Source organism: Bombus bifarius, unplaced genomic scaffold (assembly GCF_011952205.1).
Source record: "Bombus bifarius isolate JDL3187 unplaced genomic scaffold, Bbif_JDL3187 scf7180000008062, whole genome shotgun sequence".
NCBI lineage: Eukaryota > Metazoa > Arthropoda > Insecta > Hymenoptera > Apidae > Bombus > Bombus bifarius.
The window spans coordinates 1,159,301-1,175,570 of NW_022884426.1; the positions used below are offsets into that span (position 1 = coordinate 1,159,301).

A 16,270-nucleotide genomic window follows, 5' to 3' on the forward strand; every position below is an offset into this window, starting at 1 on the left:
GTGGCGAACGCTTTAGTTTCGTGTCACTCGTAAATCCCTAAAGAGGGCCGATTTTCTGCCAAACGTATCCCACCATCGAGGTAAACCTCGTTTACCTAAAAAAAAACCAGGCACGATCGAGGCATATCTTGTTTCATTCGGTGCGTCGAACCTAATAGACCAAATGTCTACCTACGTTACTCATCCCTTTACACCTACATATATCTATATACATACACGTACATATATATACAGGGTGGTTGGTAACTGGTGGTACAAGCGGAAAAGGGGTGATTCTACGCGAAAAAAGAAGACGAAAATATGGAATAAAAATTTTTCGTTCGAGGCTTTGTTTTCGAGAAACTCGACTTTGATTCTTCGCTCGGTACGCGTGCACTTTATCGCGTCTCCTTATAACGAATCTCACTGTAGATCGTTGTCTCGATGGAAAAATTAAAAAAAAAATTTTATTCTATATTTTCGACTTCTTTTTTCGCGTAGAATCACCCCCTTTCCGTTTGTACCACCAGTTACCAACCACCCTGTATATATGCACTTATGTACCTTTGTCTTACTTTTTCCTACTCGAGCTGCAAACGTTCTCGGGCGACTCCAAGTAGCGCACGAAGCGTAATTGCGTTCTCTCATGGCGAATCTTACTTGTTCCTTTTGCGCTTGGCCTTACCCCTTCTCCGTATAGGCTGCTTCGGTACAATTATGGGAGGAGTTGGTCCGAGTTCTGGCAGAGGAATGTAATTTCGCGGCGCCTTAAATTCAATTTCGAGAGTGTTCTTTAGGTTGTCGTTTGGCATAATGTGCCTTATAGCCTTCAACGAAAGTATCTCCTCCTCGGGTTTTCTCGCCGGTGGATTCTGATCCGGTATCACGTGCACTTTCGTACAGCCTGGCTTGCATTTTTCACCTGTGCAACACACGCTCTACTATCCAACACGTATCCGTACGCGTGTACCTCTGAATAGATATTGGACGAAATAAAGGAAGAAAAGGACAAAGGACAGCCGCAGTGTACCTTCGGAATCCGCGCAATTAAAGTCGAAGCTCGATTTGTCTTGTTGCTGCCGTGTACCTTCGGGTTCGAATTTCCCTCTGTTTTTCGGTATTTTCACGGATATGAAGTTGTTGTCGATTTCGTGCGCCACTTCGTCGTACGGCGGTTCCGCGTACGGTAGAGGACACGATGGATGAAGGCATCGCGGACAGACGCATCGGTTATCCGTCATGTTATTTTCGATTTATCGATTATTTTTCGGCGTCGTGCTCGAACGCGCCGCGCCTTTTGCCTTCTATAATCTCGAGGTTTGTTGGTCGGTCGCCATTCTGCCCAGACGACTGAAGCAAGTTGCGATCGGTAATTGAGATACGTACACATACACGTGCGTTTCACGTCAGCGAACGTCTGTTATTCGTTTCGCGTTGACGTTCGATTATTAAGTTTGGCAATTGAAATTTCCGATCGATCGAAAATTGCGAAAGAAAAGCGATGAAATTCTCCAGTTGGACTTTGACTTTTCGAGTTTAGAATTCTAATTGGGAAATTAATCGTTAAACAGAGAGCGAAATCGCTCGTTGCTGCAAATGACTTCCTGTCTTTCGACGCGAATTACCAACTCGTATAATATTTCCGGCGAGACTGGCAACGTGATCGAAGCGAATATGTTGCGTGAAGGCTAATCGAGATAGAAGGCCGTATCGATCGATCTCAAACGTACGGAATCAGTCCGGCGTGCAGCCAAATTACGTGCCACGCTAGCTTTCGACGTACTAATCTGCGCGAATGTACTACTGTATAATACTCGTTTCAAAGCAGGCTGTATCCTTTTTGCGATAATTTCCCGTGCTCGGTTTTCGCGGTCAACTTGCAACGTATATAAAGTATTAATTAAATTAGCTTTACTGGAATATCTCCGAAGCTCCTCCATATTAAGAGGCGTGTTTAATTAAAATTTATATCATAGGATATAGTTGGTTTTATTTTTGTTTAGTTGGTTTTGGGTCACCCCCACCCGCCTCGCGACGAAACTAATTTTTAATCGCGCTACCTTTCCACGGACTTAAAGAACGAACGATATCTGTTAGTGAAATCCACTTTGTTACACTTTTTACCGTGCGATCAAAGTTCGGGGCACCGACTACAATCGAATTATCGGTTTTTAAATGAAATTCTTCGCGAGGGTCTCGCCACTCTTCTCGGAAACTTTTCAAGCTAACGCAATTTCTCGTATAATTGGCCGATTAATTTGATGAATTAAACGGTCTGCTTGGAGTTCGTTTAAGTCGTTACACCGAGTACGCGTATAATCGCTTCAGCTTCACTACCTTCTCCCTCTTTTTCTTTCGTCTCGTGCTTTTTTTTCTAGTGTCTGAAGCGACGCGTTTATTCCAACGACACGCCACTCCAAAGTATCGCGACTGTTAGTTTGCGCGTCTACCCTTTCAACTCATTAACATAAGAACGTCTACTCGGGAAAATTGCATGCAATTTTCTTTAGGAACATGCTTCGCGATTCTGGTAACGCCGGGTTTTCACTTTGTCCTTTAAACTACATTCTGCCATAACATGTAATGTACGAGCAAGGAATTCAGCTGGCACGCGAACCCCGAGGCGGGCAAACAACACGGTCCGCTTAATATTTTTCATTCCCTACTGCTGAAAATAGAAGACGCGACTCGGAGATAAGGGCAAAGAAAGTAGGGAAAGCAGCATGTAGATGAGCAAGAACTGTTACTATTTCTGAAGAGGGGATTGGGAAGTTTAAACGAGACAAGGGTCGACGGGACAGGATCGTTGCTTTTCTCTGGAAAATTTCTTCTGGACACGAAGGCTGCAATGTCGGGAAAGCTCTTCGAACGCTGGCGGTTTCATTGTTTCCCGTTCGTGGCTCTTTTCTTTCCCGATTCCTCGCGAAGTGTTTGCGTCATCGTGTTGAGTGCACGGATTCATATTTTACAGGCAAATATACAAGAATTACTTTCGTTCAACGACCTAACGCGTCGCGTTTTTCGATACCAGGACCTTCCTTCGTCGATTTTTCACCCAAACACCCAACATCTCGTTTCTTTCTCTTGCATTTTGTCGTAAAAAAAAAAAAAGAAAGAGAAAAGAGAATGAGAGCTTCCATTTCTTCTATCAGTTCTCGATAAATATGATTGATTTCACGATTTTATATTTTCTTTCGATTCGCATTAATGTTTTCCCTCGAACGGTCATTCGATTAACTAGTTTAAACGAAAGTTTCGCCAATACGTAACGAACGATCTTTATCGGTTCTCGTATCGGACATTTTAATCTCGAGTTTAAAGTGGTTTCTAGAAAGAGAGACTCGAAGTAAAAGAGATTCGAAAATTCCATCAATCTCGTCGCGTCGGCCGACCGATATTTGATGCGCTCTATCATGGAGATATACCGCGCGCAAGGCCGATGATATGCTAATGCCATGCGCCCCTTTCATAACGACGGCAAGTCGTGTTTTACTTTCATGAACTTCTTCGAGCTGTTAATAGTTCCTACAAAAAAAAAAAAAAAAAAAAGAAAAGGAGAAGAAAGAATCGACCACGTTCTTGCAATGGCCGACTCGTTTTCCTCTACGTCTAATTTCAGTTAACGCTTAATTTCGCTTATATATATGTAGGATCTTCACTACAATTAGTTTATTTAAAATGAAGTAAAGAGATGTTCGTTAAACAGGAAACGATGGTTGTTTAGCGTCAAGTAAATACAACGAGATACTATAATTAAGACAACTAAATAATTAATTTGCAATTCTCGTCACCACGGTTCCAACGCTCTCTCTCTCTCGACAACGCAATTCGCACTCTTTGACTTATCGATTCACACTCTCTCTGACTTCTCAACTAACGCTGACCATTAATTCGTCTTTCTCCCTTAGCATCCCCTTGTCTTTTCTCTTAGCCCACTAACTATTCGATCGAAGGACCAACGAAGGACCATTGTTGGGCCTGTCGGCACTTGGGCTTTTTCGCGACATTGTTTATGGTTCGCCCGATATCTCTTACGCCTTTCGTCTACGATACTACATATACATATATATAAATCACGAGTATAATTATCGGCCACTCTTATATTCGTGTAAGTTCGCAAATTTCTACTATTTTTTGCCTTTTCTAATTTATTCACGAAATAATCATTTTGTGGCAACTTCAAATTTGCGTAATGTAATCCTCGGATGACGCAGGATACATAGAACAGTGTGTGAAACGTGTACAAAAATTACCATCTCTCGAAAGTTCACTTGAAATTTCTGAAAAAATGTTAGAATATAAAGTAGTCTGAAACAAGAAAAGTTTTTATCGCGTGCATATAATGAAATTTACTTTGTATAGTCAAATATGGTATCTCCGAGAATTGGAATCGTCTCGTACTACCATGGAAATTTTCAAGGTAACGGTATTTATAAATTCTTGACAGGTTCCAAGCCACCGTAAGTGCCACTGTAAAGTATCGTCAGATCAAAGACGGTTGAGCGGCAGAAAGTTAAAATACGTTGCGAACAAGTTTTTTCGCTGCCGGAATAGCGCAAGGAAAATTGATTTCTCGAATGTTCGACGGGGTCGGAGGATTGTTGGCGAATGTTCGTACATGGAAAAAGAAAAGGTTTTAATCAAAGGTTGCCAGATTAAAATTAATTTCAGCTTTCTATTCGACAACGTTTTTAGAAAGTATGACATTTTTGCGCCAACTCGCAACTTTGTTCGTTTTAATTTCTCGCCGCTTATTCATTTCGAGTACTTGAGTTTGTCAAAACATAAGCGAGCTTTATTTAACAGGGCTGTGGTTCTCCGGGGTATAATGTCATTGTACATCGACGTAGCTATCCATTCTACCGGCTAACGAGGTGGCCGTAATATCGTTGCGAGAGTTGGCAAGCACTAAACAATTTTAATGAGATATCCGAAAGAGAAGAAAGTTACCAGTCTAATTTCGTCGGGCCTTGCTAATTTCGCGTCAACTTTTTCACCAGCCGCCCAATTAACGTTATTTCACCCGCGTCAAAATAATTCGTTTCACCGTTACGCTGTAACTTAGTATCGGGAAATCCGGCCAAGTTGTCGGTACCAGGCATTTTCCAGGAACGCGGAGAAAAATGCCAACTTGGGTTAGAATCGACGTTAACTCTGTTACCGTAGGTTAAATAGCAACCTACACTCGATGCTGCTTATTCCATTTGGCTAATAACTCGAAGGCTAATGTTTCAAGTTGAACGCGTAACGGTTCGATGGCTTACGTACATTGGACGGTTCGCACTCTGAAATCATCGAATGATGTATCGTGGGATTAATGGGTAATCAGAATATCGATGCTGCATAATGTTGAGTAACATATCGCGGAGTAATGTATCGGCCGCGATCTACCTATTAGGTTGATGCACGTGAAATATCGTTTTCTCAAATAGGACTTTAATCACGTACAAAGTAGAACCGTACGATACAAAGGAATATCTTTCGCTAATTCTTTATTTTCATATTCACAAGAGACGCTATTTATTCGACGATGGAATCGCATAAATCTTTTCATATCGTTCGAAAGGATGGATTACTAGGGTGGCAAAAATAATCTAAAAAGATGCTATCGATTGGATTGGTTTCGGAGCTAGGTATGTTTTTGTGAAAATCAGCCAGCGCCAGATGCGAGTTTTCGTTACACTGTCTCCTAAAATATTTGTCAAATCGAAGGAAATGTAACGGAAAGTAACTACATCGTATTTCCACATCTCGGAACAATAATTTATATAACAAAAGAAATCGTGTACACGCGTAGACAGAAGATCGGTTGGGTAGGCGAAATATGTCAAAATTTCATGTAGGTATTTCAAATTTGATTTCCGGATAAAGGAAATACAGCGTATAGCAGAGGAAATGGAGGAAGGATAGACCATCGACGATCGTTACATCATCGCTCGCATAGATTAACGTAAATGCGATCCAGATTATCGTACTGGCTGGCGTCAATAAAATCTCAATTTCAACTGTCGTTATGCGAGCGTGCGCGCAATTGGTATTTGGACAATTTGCCTTTGCTAAACTTCAATTCCATTGCGTCGTAATAGCCGAGATAAATAAATCAACGGAGAACAAATAATAACTAATAAAAGGGAGGATGTACCGTGAGTAACGTGTACGATAATCGATTCATAAATCTCGATATAGTTTAATGCTATGCATTGTTTACAATCGATAATAATGTGGCATAATCGTGCTGTAAACGCGTCACTCTTTATAATCGCATTATCGATTCTATCGTTTTAATTGCGGTGATCTTTGTTCCGTTGATTACTTCGATATGCATGTTTATTATCGTAAATCGAAATAACGCCTCACTCGTCCTTATTTCCTACAGCAAATATTTAACGCAGTCAAAATCCCACCAATTAAATTATGTTTTTCCACAGTGGCTTAATCCATTAAGTGAATTTTCAGTTTTTATTTAGCACTTAATCGTATTTCCGAAGTGTCACGTGGCTGTATGCATGTTTTTGTAACGATTCGCTTGTTTTATGCTATTATTATTATTACATTTTCAGTTATTCGGTCAATTTATTTAATGATACTTTATAATGCACAGTGTACGTTAGCTATTTATCGCAAAAGGTCGCTACGTGCTATATTTAAATGGTGTCGTTTATATTACACGCAATTTTATTGAATTTTGCAAAAATCTGAAATATTCGTCCTTTTTTTATTGGATATATCTGAAGGTCAAAAGTTTTGCTAATTTTATTATTAATTCGAAATTAGTTCTAAACAGTATAGTGACAATAGCTTTTAACGAATCGTTTGTTCTTCTTATATTTACAAAGCAAACAAAAACTTTGTAATAATTCGAATATTTGGCTAGAAAATACACTCGGTGTCGGATCTTCGGATCGGATCGGATCGGAAACGTACAGGAACTTCGAAAATCCCACAATGCGATCGTTCTATTTAATATTCATTTCTGCAATATTGATAGATGGAAACCAATCTTGCCCTACGGTATTACGCGCATAAACAAACAATCGAGGATCAATCTTGAAACAACTATATACGTTTACATATAGCAAGATTTCCTTTAAAGTTGCAGCGATGCTGCGGTTTCAATCCGCTTAAGGGTTAATTATCATTTATAGCGATCGATAATAATTCCACGATTCGACAGATTCATCTGGTTCGGACGAAAGTTGGACACTTGAAAAATACACTCGTCCTGGTATTATTACCGACGTTTGTCACTCCCGTCGTTCATTTATGGATCGAAGTTATTGTGGCTGGCTTACCACAAACGAGATTGCGTTTGAAATATGTTTGCCGACCAATCGAATCAATTTAATTAAGAACCTAATACATTATCGCCGTCTATCGTCGATTTGGTGGCGCGGCATCGTTTATAGAAATTTCAGGGCATCGATCAGTCGGCCACGCTCGTCTACCTCCTACGTTTGATTTCCAAATCTATATTATCGATAGACATTTTAGTTGAAATTGACGTTTAATGACGCCTCAAGGTACATACTACGAGGAAATTGCTTGTAAACGAAACGCCTTTACGTTCGCTGTCGGTTTATGTCGCTCACTTAAGCAGACGATATCGAAGATTTAAGCAGGTTTAAGCATATTCCGGCTCGAAGAACGCACTTTTTATCCGTTCGTTCAATTCAACCATTCAATAAGTGTCACACAGTATCGACTATTTTAATATTACGTAGTATCGATTTTAGCAACCATATATCAGACTTAACGTACCAACAACTAGCAATAGCAAAATACTGACATTTGCGGACGACACAGCTGTACTAGTCAGGCACACTAACCCTGTAACAGCAGTCACATTACTGCAAGAACATATCACAAAAATAGAAAGTGGCTACAAGTTAAACGAATTAAAGCAAACCCCAATAAATGCAACCACATTACATTCACACCGCGGAAACAGATACCACCAAATATTATACTGAACGGCACGTACATAATACAAACAAGGCAAGTCAAATATCTAGGACTCCGCTTAGATACACGATTTACATGGAAACAGCATATTAAATCAATAATAGACAAAATACAAACAGCAAGGAGACAAATGCATTGGTTAACAAGTCCAAAATCCAAACCAAGCATAGAAAATAAATTAAAAATATATAAAACGATCATAAAACCAATCTGGACGTACGGAATACCACTATGGGGAACAGCAGCAATGAGGCATATAAGCAAAATAGAGACAATTCAAGCAAAAATTCTCAGAACAATAGTAAACGAAGGACATACATAGAAACGAGGACATACGGAAAGATCTTGGAATACCAACGGTCAAGGAGGAGATTAGCAGATCCGCAAGAAGGTACAGAGAAAGAATAGCAACGCACCCGAACCGACTGGCAGCGGAAACGATCAACACATCAAGCATAGAAAGAAGACTAAAAAGGAAACACCCAGCAGATCTCATAAAGGATATAACCTAACAAACACGAAGATGGTACCCCGCTGGGGGTAGCCACCCACATGACAATCAAACAGCTAAAAAATTCTACCGAATGTCCAAATTCGACAAATTGTGAATGTAAAATATTAAATAAAAAAAAATATATTAGATTGTCCGAAAAGTTTCTTTTGTTTCATAAGGTGATAATAGATGAACAATAATTTCTGTTTTATATTATTTTATTGAATTAAGTATGAATTAAGTATGAATTAAGTATTTCGTTTTATTTCTACTATCATATTCGTGCATAATTCGATAAACTAATATAAACCAAAAAACACTGTGCGTCTATAATTTCCTTATAGAACGAAAGAAACATTTCGGACAACTTAATAATAGATGATCGACTTTAACCGGGTTCTCGTATATGTTCTCGATCGGTGCATAGATTTTTGGAAACATTTGTTTCGCGCAGTTTCTATTCTATTTGCGATATTTCGAGTTGCAAGGCAAGCTGGAATAGTTCTCTGCGTAATGTAAATTACAAGCGAGTTATCGGGTTGCCAGATAAAACGGTCGTCCATTCTGTACATTTACGATAGGTGGTACAAGCTATGCAGAGTTATTTTAATTTCCGGTTGGTCAGTGTCTCGGAAAAGCGAGTTGGTGATAGAGCATTATCGCCGAACCGCTTTTCTACCCTGGCGAAAGTTTCCACGAGTGTGCAGGTTTACAAATGAATTCGTTGGCGTTTCAGTCGATAGCACGGATGAATCTCGAGTTCGATGAATAGCAACTTTGACGACTTGGCGACGGTATTTAACGTAATATCGTTATTGGCTGCTAGGCGAGTTCCAGTTTAATTGGAATATTCCTCGGAGCTTAAGAAATTACTTCCTTGTAATTGTTCGATACGAACTGTTCGTTAAAATGGGACCAAGGCTTGCTTCTCTAGACAGGCTACATTTATATTGAACGAGCCATTAGGAATTTTTTTTTAATCGCTCGATTCAATAAAAGCGAAACCGAAATCGAGCGGAAAATCAAGAGAGCCGGACGAAATTAAAAGTTGTTTTCTATCTGGAGAACACGACCGTATCTCCGTATTCCACTACGGTTCTCTTCTCTCGAAAGGGGATTCACAGGGATTCGCGAACATACACAGGAACGAAATTATTCTCCGCGAAAGCTCGGCAAAAGCAGAGACGGTTGCCAGGCACGTGCCGGTATCAAACCACTTTTACCATTTCCTTCTTTAACGATCCTCGTTTTTTCCCGTTTCATCGCATCGTCATTTTCTACAGTAGGATATTGCTATCTTTGCTTCTGGTTTTCAAATAACGCACGAACTATCAGCCAATAACGCGATGTCGTGATAGACGTTTCTTTCTAAGCGTTGACAGGACAGCGAATTTTTGACTCGTTGTAGACCGATCAAGTTCAATAGTCAAGAAACGAAGAACAGCTAAACCGAGTGATTTGTAAACATTTTGTCAATGTCTTCCAAGGAATCCCAATCACCAGAAATTTTCCAGAATTCGTTTCAGTTTCAGGAATTCTGTCGATACATCTTCTTAAGCGATAGAAGTCTCGCCTCGCGTTTCGTTTTCGCTTCGAACACAAGAATTGAAAAGGTTTTTTCGACGCGTAGACAGCAGAGACCGAGGGATGAAATTAGCAAGCGTCAAGGTCCGGGGTTTTTGGTTGGCTGACGTTTCGGCTGACTGGATTGTCAGTAACGCACAGGCGAGGCAAGAGACGGCGAGAAGAGACGAGAAAGGAATAGAGGAGAGAAGAAGAGAGAGAGAGAGAGAGCGAGTGGAGTTGGGTAAGGGAAAGGAAGGGAAGAGAATGGAAGGGAAGAGAAAGGGTGGAAAGGAGGAAGGTCGGCGGGGAGGTCAGCGCGTGACAAATGAGGCTGTTTGTCTGAACCTCGTACACACGGATAACGAGCCCCCTCAGAGGTCTCCATAGGTCCTCTTTGCCCGTCGAGTCTCGAGCTGCATCTCTTGGTATTTCGTCGCGCCTTCCCCCTCGGCTAGCCGAGAAAATTGCGTACTTTAAACACACCTGGCTGCCTCTGATTCTCGAGGATGTCGTTGCATCTAGTTGATGCAGTAATTAGCGATGAGACGGACGGTTTCGCTATCAGGAACAACGGCAGGAAACTGGGCTGCCGCGTATCGCATCGGTAAAACGCGAGGCCAAATACGATTCCGGAAAGAAATTCGCTGACGGTCGATGCTGGTGTAGCTGGCTGGTCGTGTTTTCGGGATCGGTAAAGTGTACGTGAAACGCAGCCGAACCATCCACTACACGAACGTGTCTAGCATCGAGGAAGCTCCGTTAATTAGCAGTTGTTTCGCCGGTAGATCCTCCTCTAATTACCTATTATGTGGTCGTCTGATCGAACCGGTGACTTAGTCGCGCGTCAACGCTATCTCGCGACCCTTAATTAGCCTATCGATAAACGGAATCGGGATAAGGCAACTACTCCGTTGCTGCTCCGTCCTTCGCGTCGATGTTATGAAAAGTTGCGGAACCAGTTAGACGCGGAAAATGAGCTGTCAGTCGGACGCCGCAGTATGCTTCGCGTCTGTCGATTAATTTCTCCTTTCGCCAATCATCGTGAAAATTCTTCCTTCGTCCTGTCAAACTGAACTTGTTTTCGATCGACGTAAAATTCGTGGGCCACAGAAACCGATGGCGCAATATGCCTGTACCTTCCAATTTTCTCAAAGATTCGCGTTTAAGTCTCTTACTCTCAGTGTTCATTCTGATATTTAAATATTCGAAGTACGTGTATCCGAGTATGTCTGTAAAAACCATGGCGATTAAAATCGCTACGATCGCGTACGAATTTTTATACGAAATAAACGATGGTCGAACATCGAGGGGACAGAATCGCTGACGACAAAAATCACACAGTGGTGGTCGATAGCATCAAGTTTTAAGACTATCCTACAGACTGCAGAGGCATTCAAACGAGTAGCTTTCCGGAGCTTCGTGTCGTTCCCCGTTTTAGCACATCCACTGACTTCCACTGACATTCCAGCGAAATGTGAAAAACGGTGCAGATGTGGGATGAATGGACGACGAAGGAGGCTAACGGCGGTCGGTCGGTCGAACGATAGATACGAGTCACGAACGATCTGTCGTCGGGAAATTGAATGTGCATACTGCGGCCGATTCGATTCTCTTCGATCCTTAAATTCCACGTCCTTTTCCCTCTTGCCATTCGCCGACAAATTTTAATAATAGCACGTCTTTATCTAAAAACCGGACTCAGAGAGGCGAACTGAAACAATGGACCGACTAGGAAAATGATGCTCGAAAGGAACTTGACGATAATCCGGGAATAAATTCAAGCGGTTCGCGATCTTCTTGGCTTCAGGGTAATTTATTGCCCAGGCTCCGATTCGCGGGCTGCACGCCGCAATTTTCTCGACCATCGTAGTACCAGTTTTACCCGGTGTTCGCTAATATCTCTTTCCCTTTCTCTCCTCCCGTTAGAAATTCGTCTCAGTTGATTTACACGCGACCAATTCTCGTCAAACCATGCTGAATTTCATCGTTGATACCGCACATGAATCATCACCGGGCTTACCTCATTACTATCGCCAAATGTCGAACACAGCGCAGCGCTCGTCAGCCTTTGAACTTCATTGCGATAATTATTTTCCGAATATCGTACGGTGACACGATATTAATTACGTTATAAATTACCGCCGCTGATATAAAATACATAATGCGCGTATTGTCGCGGGAGTTAGGATCAGGCTCGCGGTGGACGCGCGGCGTATAGTAGCCTATTTGAATTGCAGATAGAAACGAGGCTGGTATCGGTGAAATTAGCGTCAAATCTATCGGCATTAATAAAGTGCAAATAGACCAACTCCGAGGCCGTTAGGTCATCGTTGTATGCTCTCGTTCGATGTAACGCGTCGATTAATTAACCGCTGGCTGTTATTTCATCCAAAAGGGAAAACAAATTATCGATGATACGTAAACGTGGATTTTTTCTGAAAGTGAAACGATCCGATCGTATCACGTGGCAATTGTTCTCCGCCAGTGCGCGTTCCTTTATTCGATCCATAAAATACGAACGAAAGCGACGAGAAGGTAAATCGATCGAAAAAAAGAAAAAAAAAAAAAAGGAAAATAGGAGAGAAATTAGGAAGGTAACGGTATAAGCAATAATCGATATCGGTGAAGGATAAAAATGGTACTGATCGTAACATATGGCGCGATATCGTAACGGTGGTGGCAGAAAGGAAATTCGAGATCGTAACTGGATCGGGTCTCTTTTTTTACTTTCGCGTCCCTTTGTCTTTCCCAGCCGAGACAGATAAGAAGATGAACTCTGATAACGATATCTGGGACTTACGATTACGATACTTTGAGTGACTGTATCTCGTTGGTTGTTCGATCTCTCGCAAACCCCGGAGTTCGGTATCCAATTCTGCCCGATTCTCCTCGTACATTTTCTTCTCTTCATTTAATTTTCACGAGCACTCGAACCGCCGTGATTTAAAGCGGCACGAAAAGGAAGCGGATCGATATTTACTCCGAGTTCGATTAACGTTGCTCCGTAAAATTTTTATGTCTCATTGAGAAGCTAAAGTAAGAAGGTACAGTGGCAAATGTTTCACGACTCTTTGCAGGAAAAATCCACTTTTCCTTCGTTTATCACATTTTGACTAGATTCTCGGGTGCGCGTATCACGCGTATAGACGCTGGGATATGCAAATTGGATCGTGGTGTCTCGGTTCGAGCTGCATATGCAGACGGTGGATATTGAAAGAAAAGGTAGTGCGGCGGCGTAGTTGGTTGAGAAAACGAGGAAAGTTTCGCGAGAAACGAATTTTCTCTTGTACCCTTTAAAACGTTTCTCTTCGATATCTCGAACTGTCGTTCCAATAACCGCGAGAATACGCTGAGTAACGATTTTGATGCAGCGTCTAAACAGCACCGGCGGATTAGTTTCCGTTTCCTGGAGGAAAAATTTGCATCGTCGATCAAAGGATATTCTCGTGAACGTTGCGAAAGGTGCGAGCCATCATAGAGAATTCATAAATATAACGGTCGCGTCGATAGGGAGTTGGCTCGAAATGGATGAACCCGAAGACAGTGTGTGCCCTAAAGGACGAGGGACATCGTATTATGGTGGCCGATCGAAACCAATAAATCACTCGGTGGTCGGTCCCCGATGACGTTCGCCATCGATCATTCGCAATTCGCAAGAAGGGATCGTTGACCCACCACGAAGGGGCGTACCAGACCTAGACTGATCGATATTCGACCATTAAGTAGAGACACTTAATTAAGATCAATAAGGCTTTTGATACGACATTAACGTTATATGACGCTTCTGCTTTGACACACCGACAGTGCACAATCGTAGGACACGTTGCGCGATCCAATCGTGTTTGCTTTAACGAGTTTCCGCCTGACCAACAACGACCATCGATTTGGATTACCTTATCGTCCAACTATCCAATGACTTTATTTCAATTCGCGTTACTAAACGTGTCCCGTATGGAGATACGTGCAGCGAACGAACGTAACATTTGACAAGCCATGCTTGAAACTCATTCGCGTTAGTTGCACGCGTATCCCGTAGAGCTTTTAATGTTTCACGCGCAAGTTACTTTTATATGACTCTCGTCTGCCGGTGAAAATACGTTTATACAGGTACGTACATTGATATGCGTGTGTGCGCGCGCGCGTGTGTGTAGGATTTCCGGAAGGGAGACATTACTTTGAAGAAGTAAGACGTCAAGCCGATATTCTTGAAATAATGCGCAGACGGTGCGCTAGTTTATCTTGATATTCGTGGCGTTTTCTCGATACATAAAATAGTAGCGACTACTTATGGCCACGGTAGGCGGGCATTTCGAATGTATTCGCTTTGGATGATAAATCTCGAATAAACAAAGTTACGTTTCGCTGTAAGTATTTTCGACAAATGCGACGGAAACGTAGTTTGCGTGAAATTCTCGTAGGATAATTTAAGCTCTTCAAAGGAGCGTGTTTGCTAAGGTACTTTCGGTCGAGGACATTAATCACACAGAGGCATTAATCATTACAACTTAAGCCACTTATCGACGTATCCGAGAGAAATTACATGGATCTCTGGACGAGTTATATTCGAGTTTATCCGCGGCAGATGGAACGACAAATTGTTCGCTCGACAGAGATTAAATTTTATTTCAATGTGTTTTCGATTTTTCGTTGAAACTAACACATTCGTAAATCCAGGTCACTGATTCGTAGCTTTGATTTTTGCACCAGTTAACGGGCTACGATCTCGCCGGCCCGTGGATTTCACGTCGAAACGAAATAACGCCGAACGGTAAACGGTGATGCATTAAAACATGATCTTCGGATTTAATGTTCTACCATGAGCTAACGATACCGAGTAAAAGCTAATAGATACTAACGTACTACCGGTCCGAGTTAATCGATACGTTTACGTTGCCGCAGCTAGTAACTCGTTCGTATATTTTCGCTAGGAAGTGTCTGCTATCCTCCGTCGTATTTCAAATCACCTTCGACTGATATCGCGTAGCGTGATCTAACGAAACAGTTCTTGCATTCACAACGGTGAATATGGAGAGGGTCGTTAAACGGTAGGATCGTTGTAAGTCTGCGAAAAAAGGTTCTTATCTCGAACGTGCCGCAACTGTAACTCATCCCCGAAACGAGAATATTATCTCAAGTATAAATTCGAGAAACGCGGCAATTTCATTGATTTATCGAGCTACAGTCGAGATGGGTTGCTCGAGGGGTGGAGAAGAAGGTAGAAGAACGCGTGCCGGACAGCCGCATCTCTGAACTTTATTTATTCGCGGTGAATCGAGGCTAGCCACGGGCTCGTTACAACGGCACATTACCCAAATTGCGGGCATTTCATAGGGCCATTTGCTGGCAACCCCTTTCGCCACCGAGCCACGCAATTTATAGCGTTCTTGCATGAGATCACTCGCGAACATAATCCTTACCTCCTAAGACGAATGTTTCTTCCTGAAAGTGTGTTTCTCGTGCACGTTTCCCATTCCCCTTTGCTCTCTCGTTTCGTCGTTTCGCTCGTGCTTTACTCGGTTTTCCGCTCGCTCGATCGTCCTATCCTTTTGCCGTGTTCGCAAATCATTTGTGCGTCGTTACGGTCGTGGATCCGCAACCGGGCAATCGGCCAGAAACTCCAAGTTTCGGCAGCCATGGTTTTTGCCCTATGATCCTGTTGAAACAGACTGCCAGCCACGCAACGCGTTTAGGTATTTGTTCTACGGCCGAACGAACGAAAGGGGTTGTTTTCCTTTTCCAGGGAAAATATCCACTACATAGCCAGACTGTCGATCAGGTGGCGAAGTCGAGTCGAAAGAGTCGTTGATCCGCGAATGTTTACCGATCGGATTAAAAGAGCAGGCGTCGGTTGGATGATCATCGCGGCCGGAGCCATCGAAACCGGCGCTTGTGTCGCAAGTATCGACGCGGCGATTTAAGCGACGTCCAAACTATCGAGACGTACGGGCGTGACCTATATGAACGCACCGGTGCAACTAAAGTTACGGCCATGGAAATAAATCCGGTTTAGTCCCACGGGAAGAGACAGATTTATTTGCAGAGAAACATTGTACCATTCGCGGTCGGCGAAACCTCTTTCCTTCGCGCGTTCATGATAAAAGTACCGATTACGAGAGGGTGGGACGCGAATCACGCCCTTATTTTCACGAACAGATAGCGTCGACTAGTTCTTATCGGCGACGGACGAAGCGAGCACCGATATCCGAAGAGAAACGTTTTCCTCTGCGTTCTATGCATACGTACGTATAAATTCGATCCTCTTTTCTCTCA

The 16,270-nt window shown here is 42.3% G+C and overlaps 1 protein-coding gene across 1 annotated transcript; it reads right to left on the reverse strand.

Moving 5' to 3' along the window:
- Positions 1-635: 635 nt before the first annotated feature.
- LOC117208397 lies at positions 636-1,305 on the reverse strand. The gene is made up of 2 exons (XM_033449576.1): positions 1,010-1,305; positions 636-901 (listed from the first exon to the last, which is right to left on the reverse strand). The coding sequence occupies exons 1-2, from the start codon at positions 1,218-1,220 to the stop codon at positions 636-638; spliced, it is 477 nt and encodes a 158-aa protein (XP_033305467.1). The 5' UTR covers positions 1,221-1,305.
- Positions 1,306-16,270: the final 14,965 nt, after the last annotated feature.

What these genes read in the sequence shown, in the direction of transcription:
- LOC117208397 (XM_033449576.1), bottom strand. Translation starts at nt 1,220, where the DNA reads ATGACGGATAACCGATGCGTCTGTCCGCGATGCCTTCATCCATCGTGT. An exon ending in TAATTGCGCGGATTCCGAAG is followed by an intron (nt 902 to 1,009) that starts GTACACTGCGGC and finishes TGTGTTGCACAG; the next exon opens with GTGAAAAATGCAAGCCAGGC.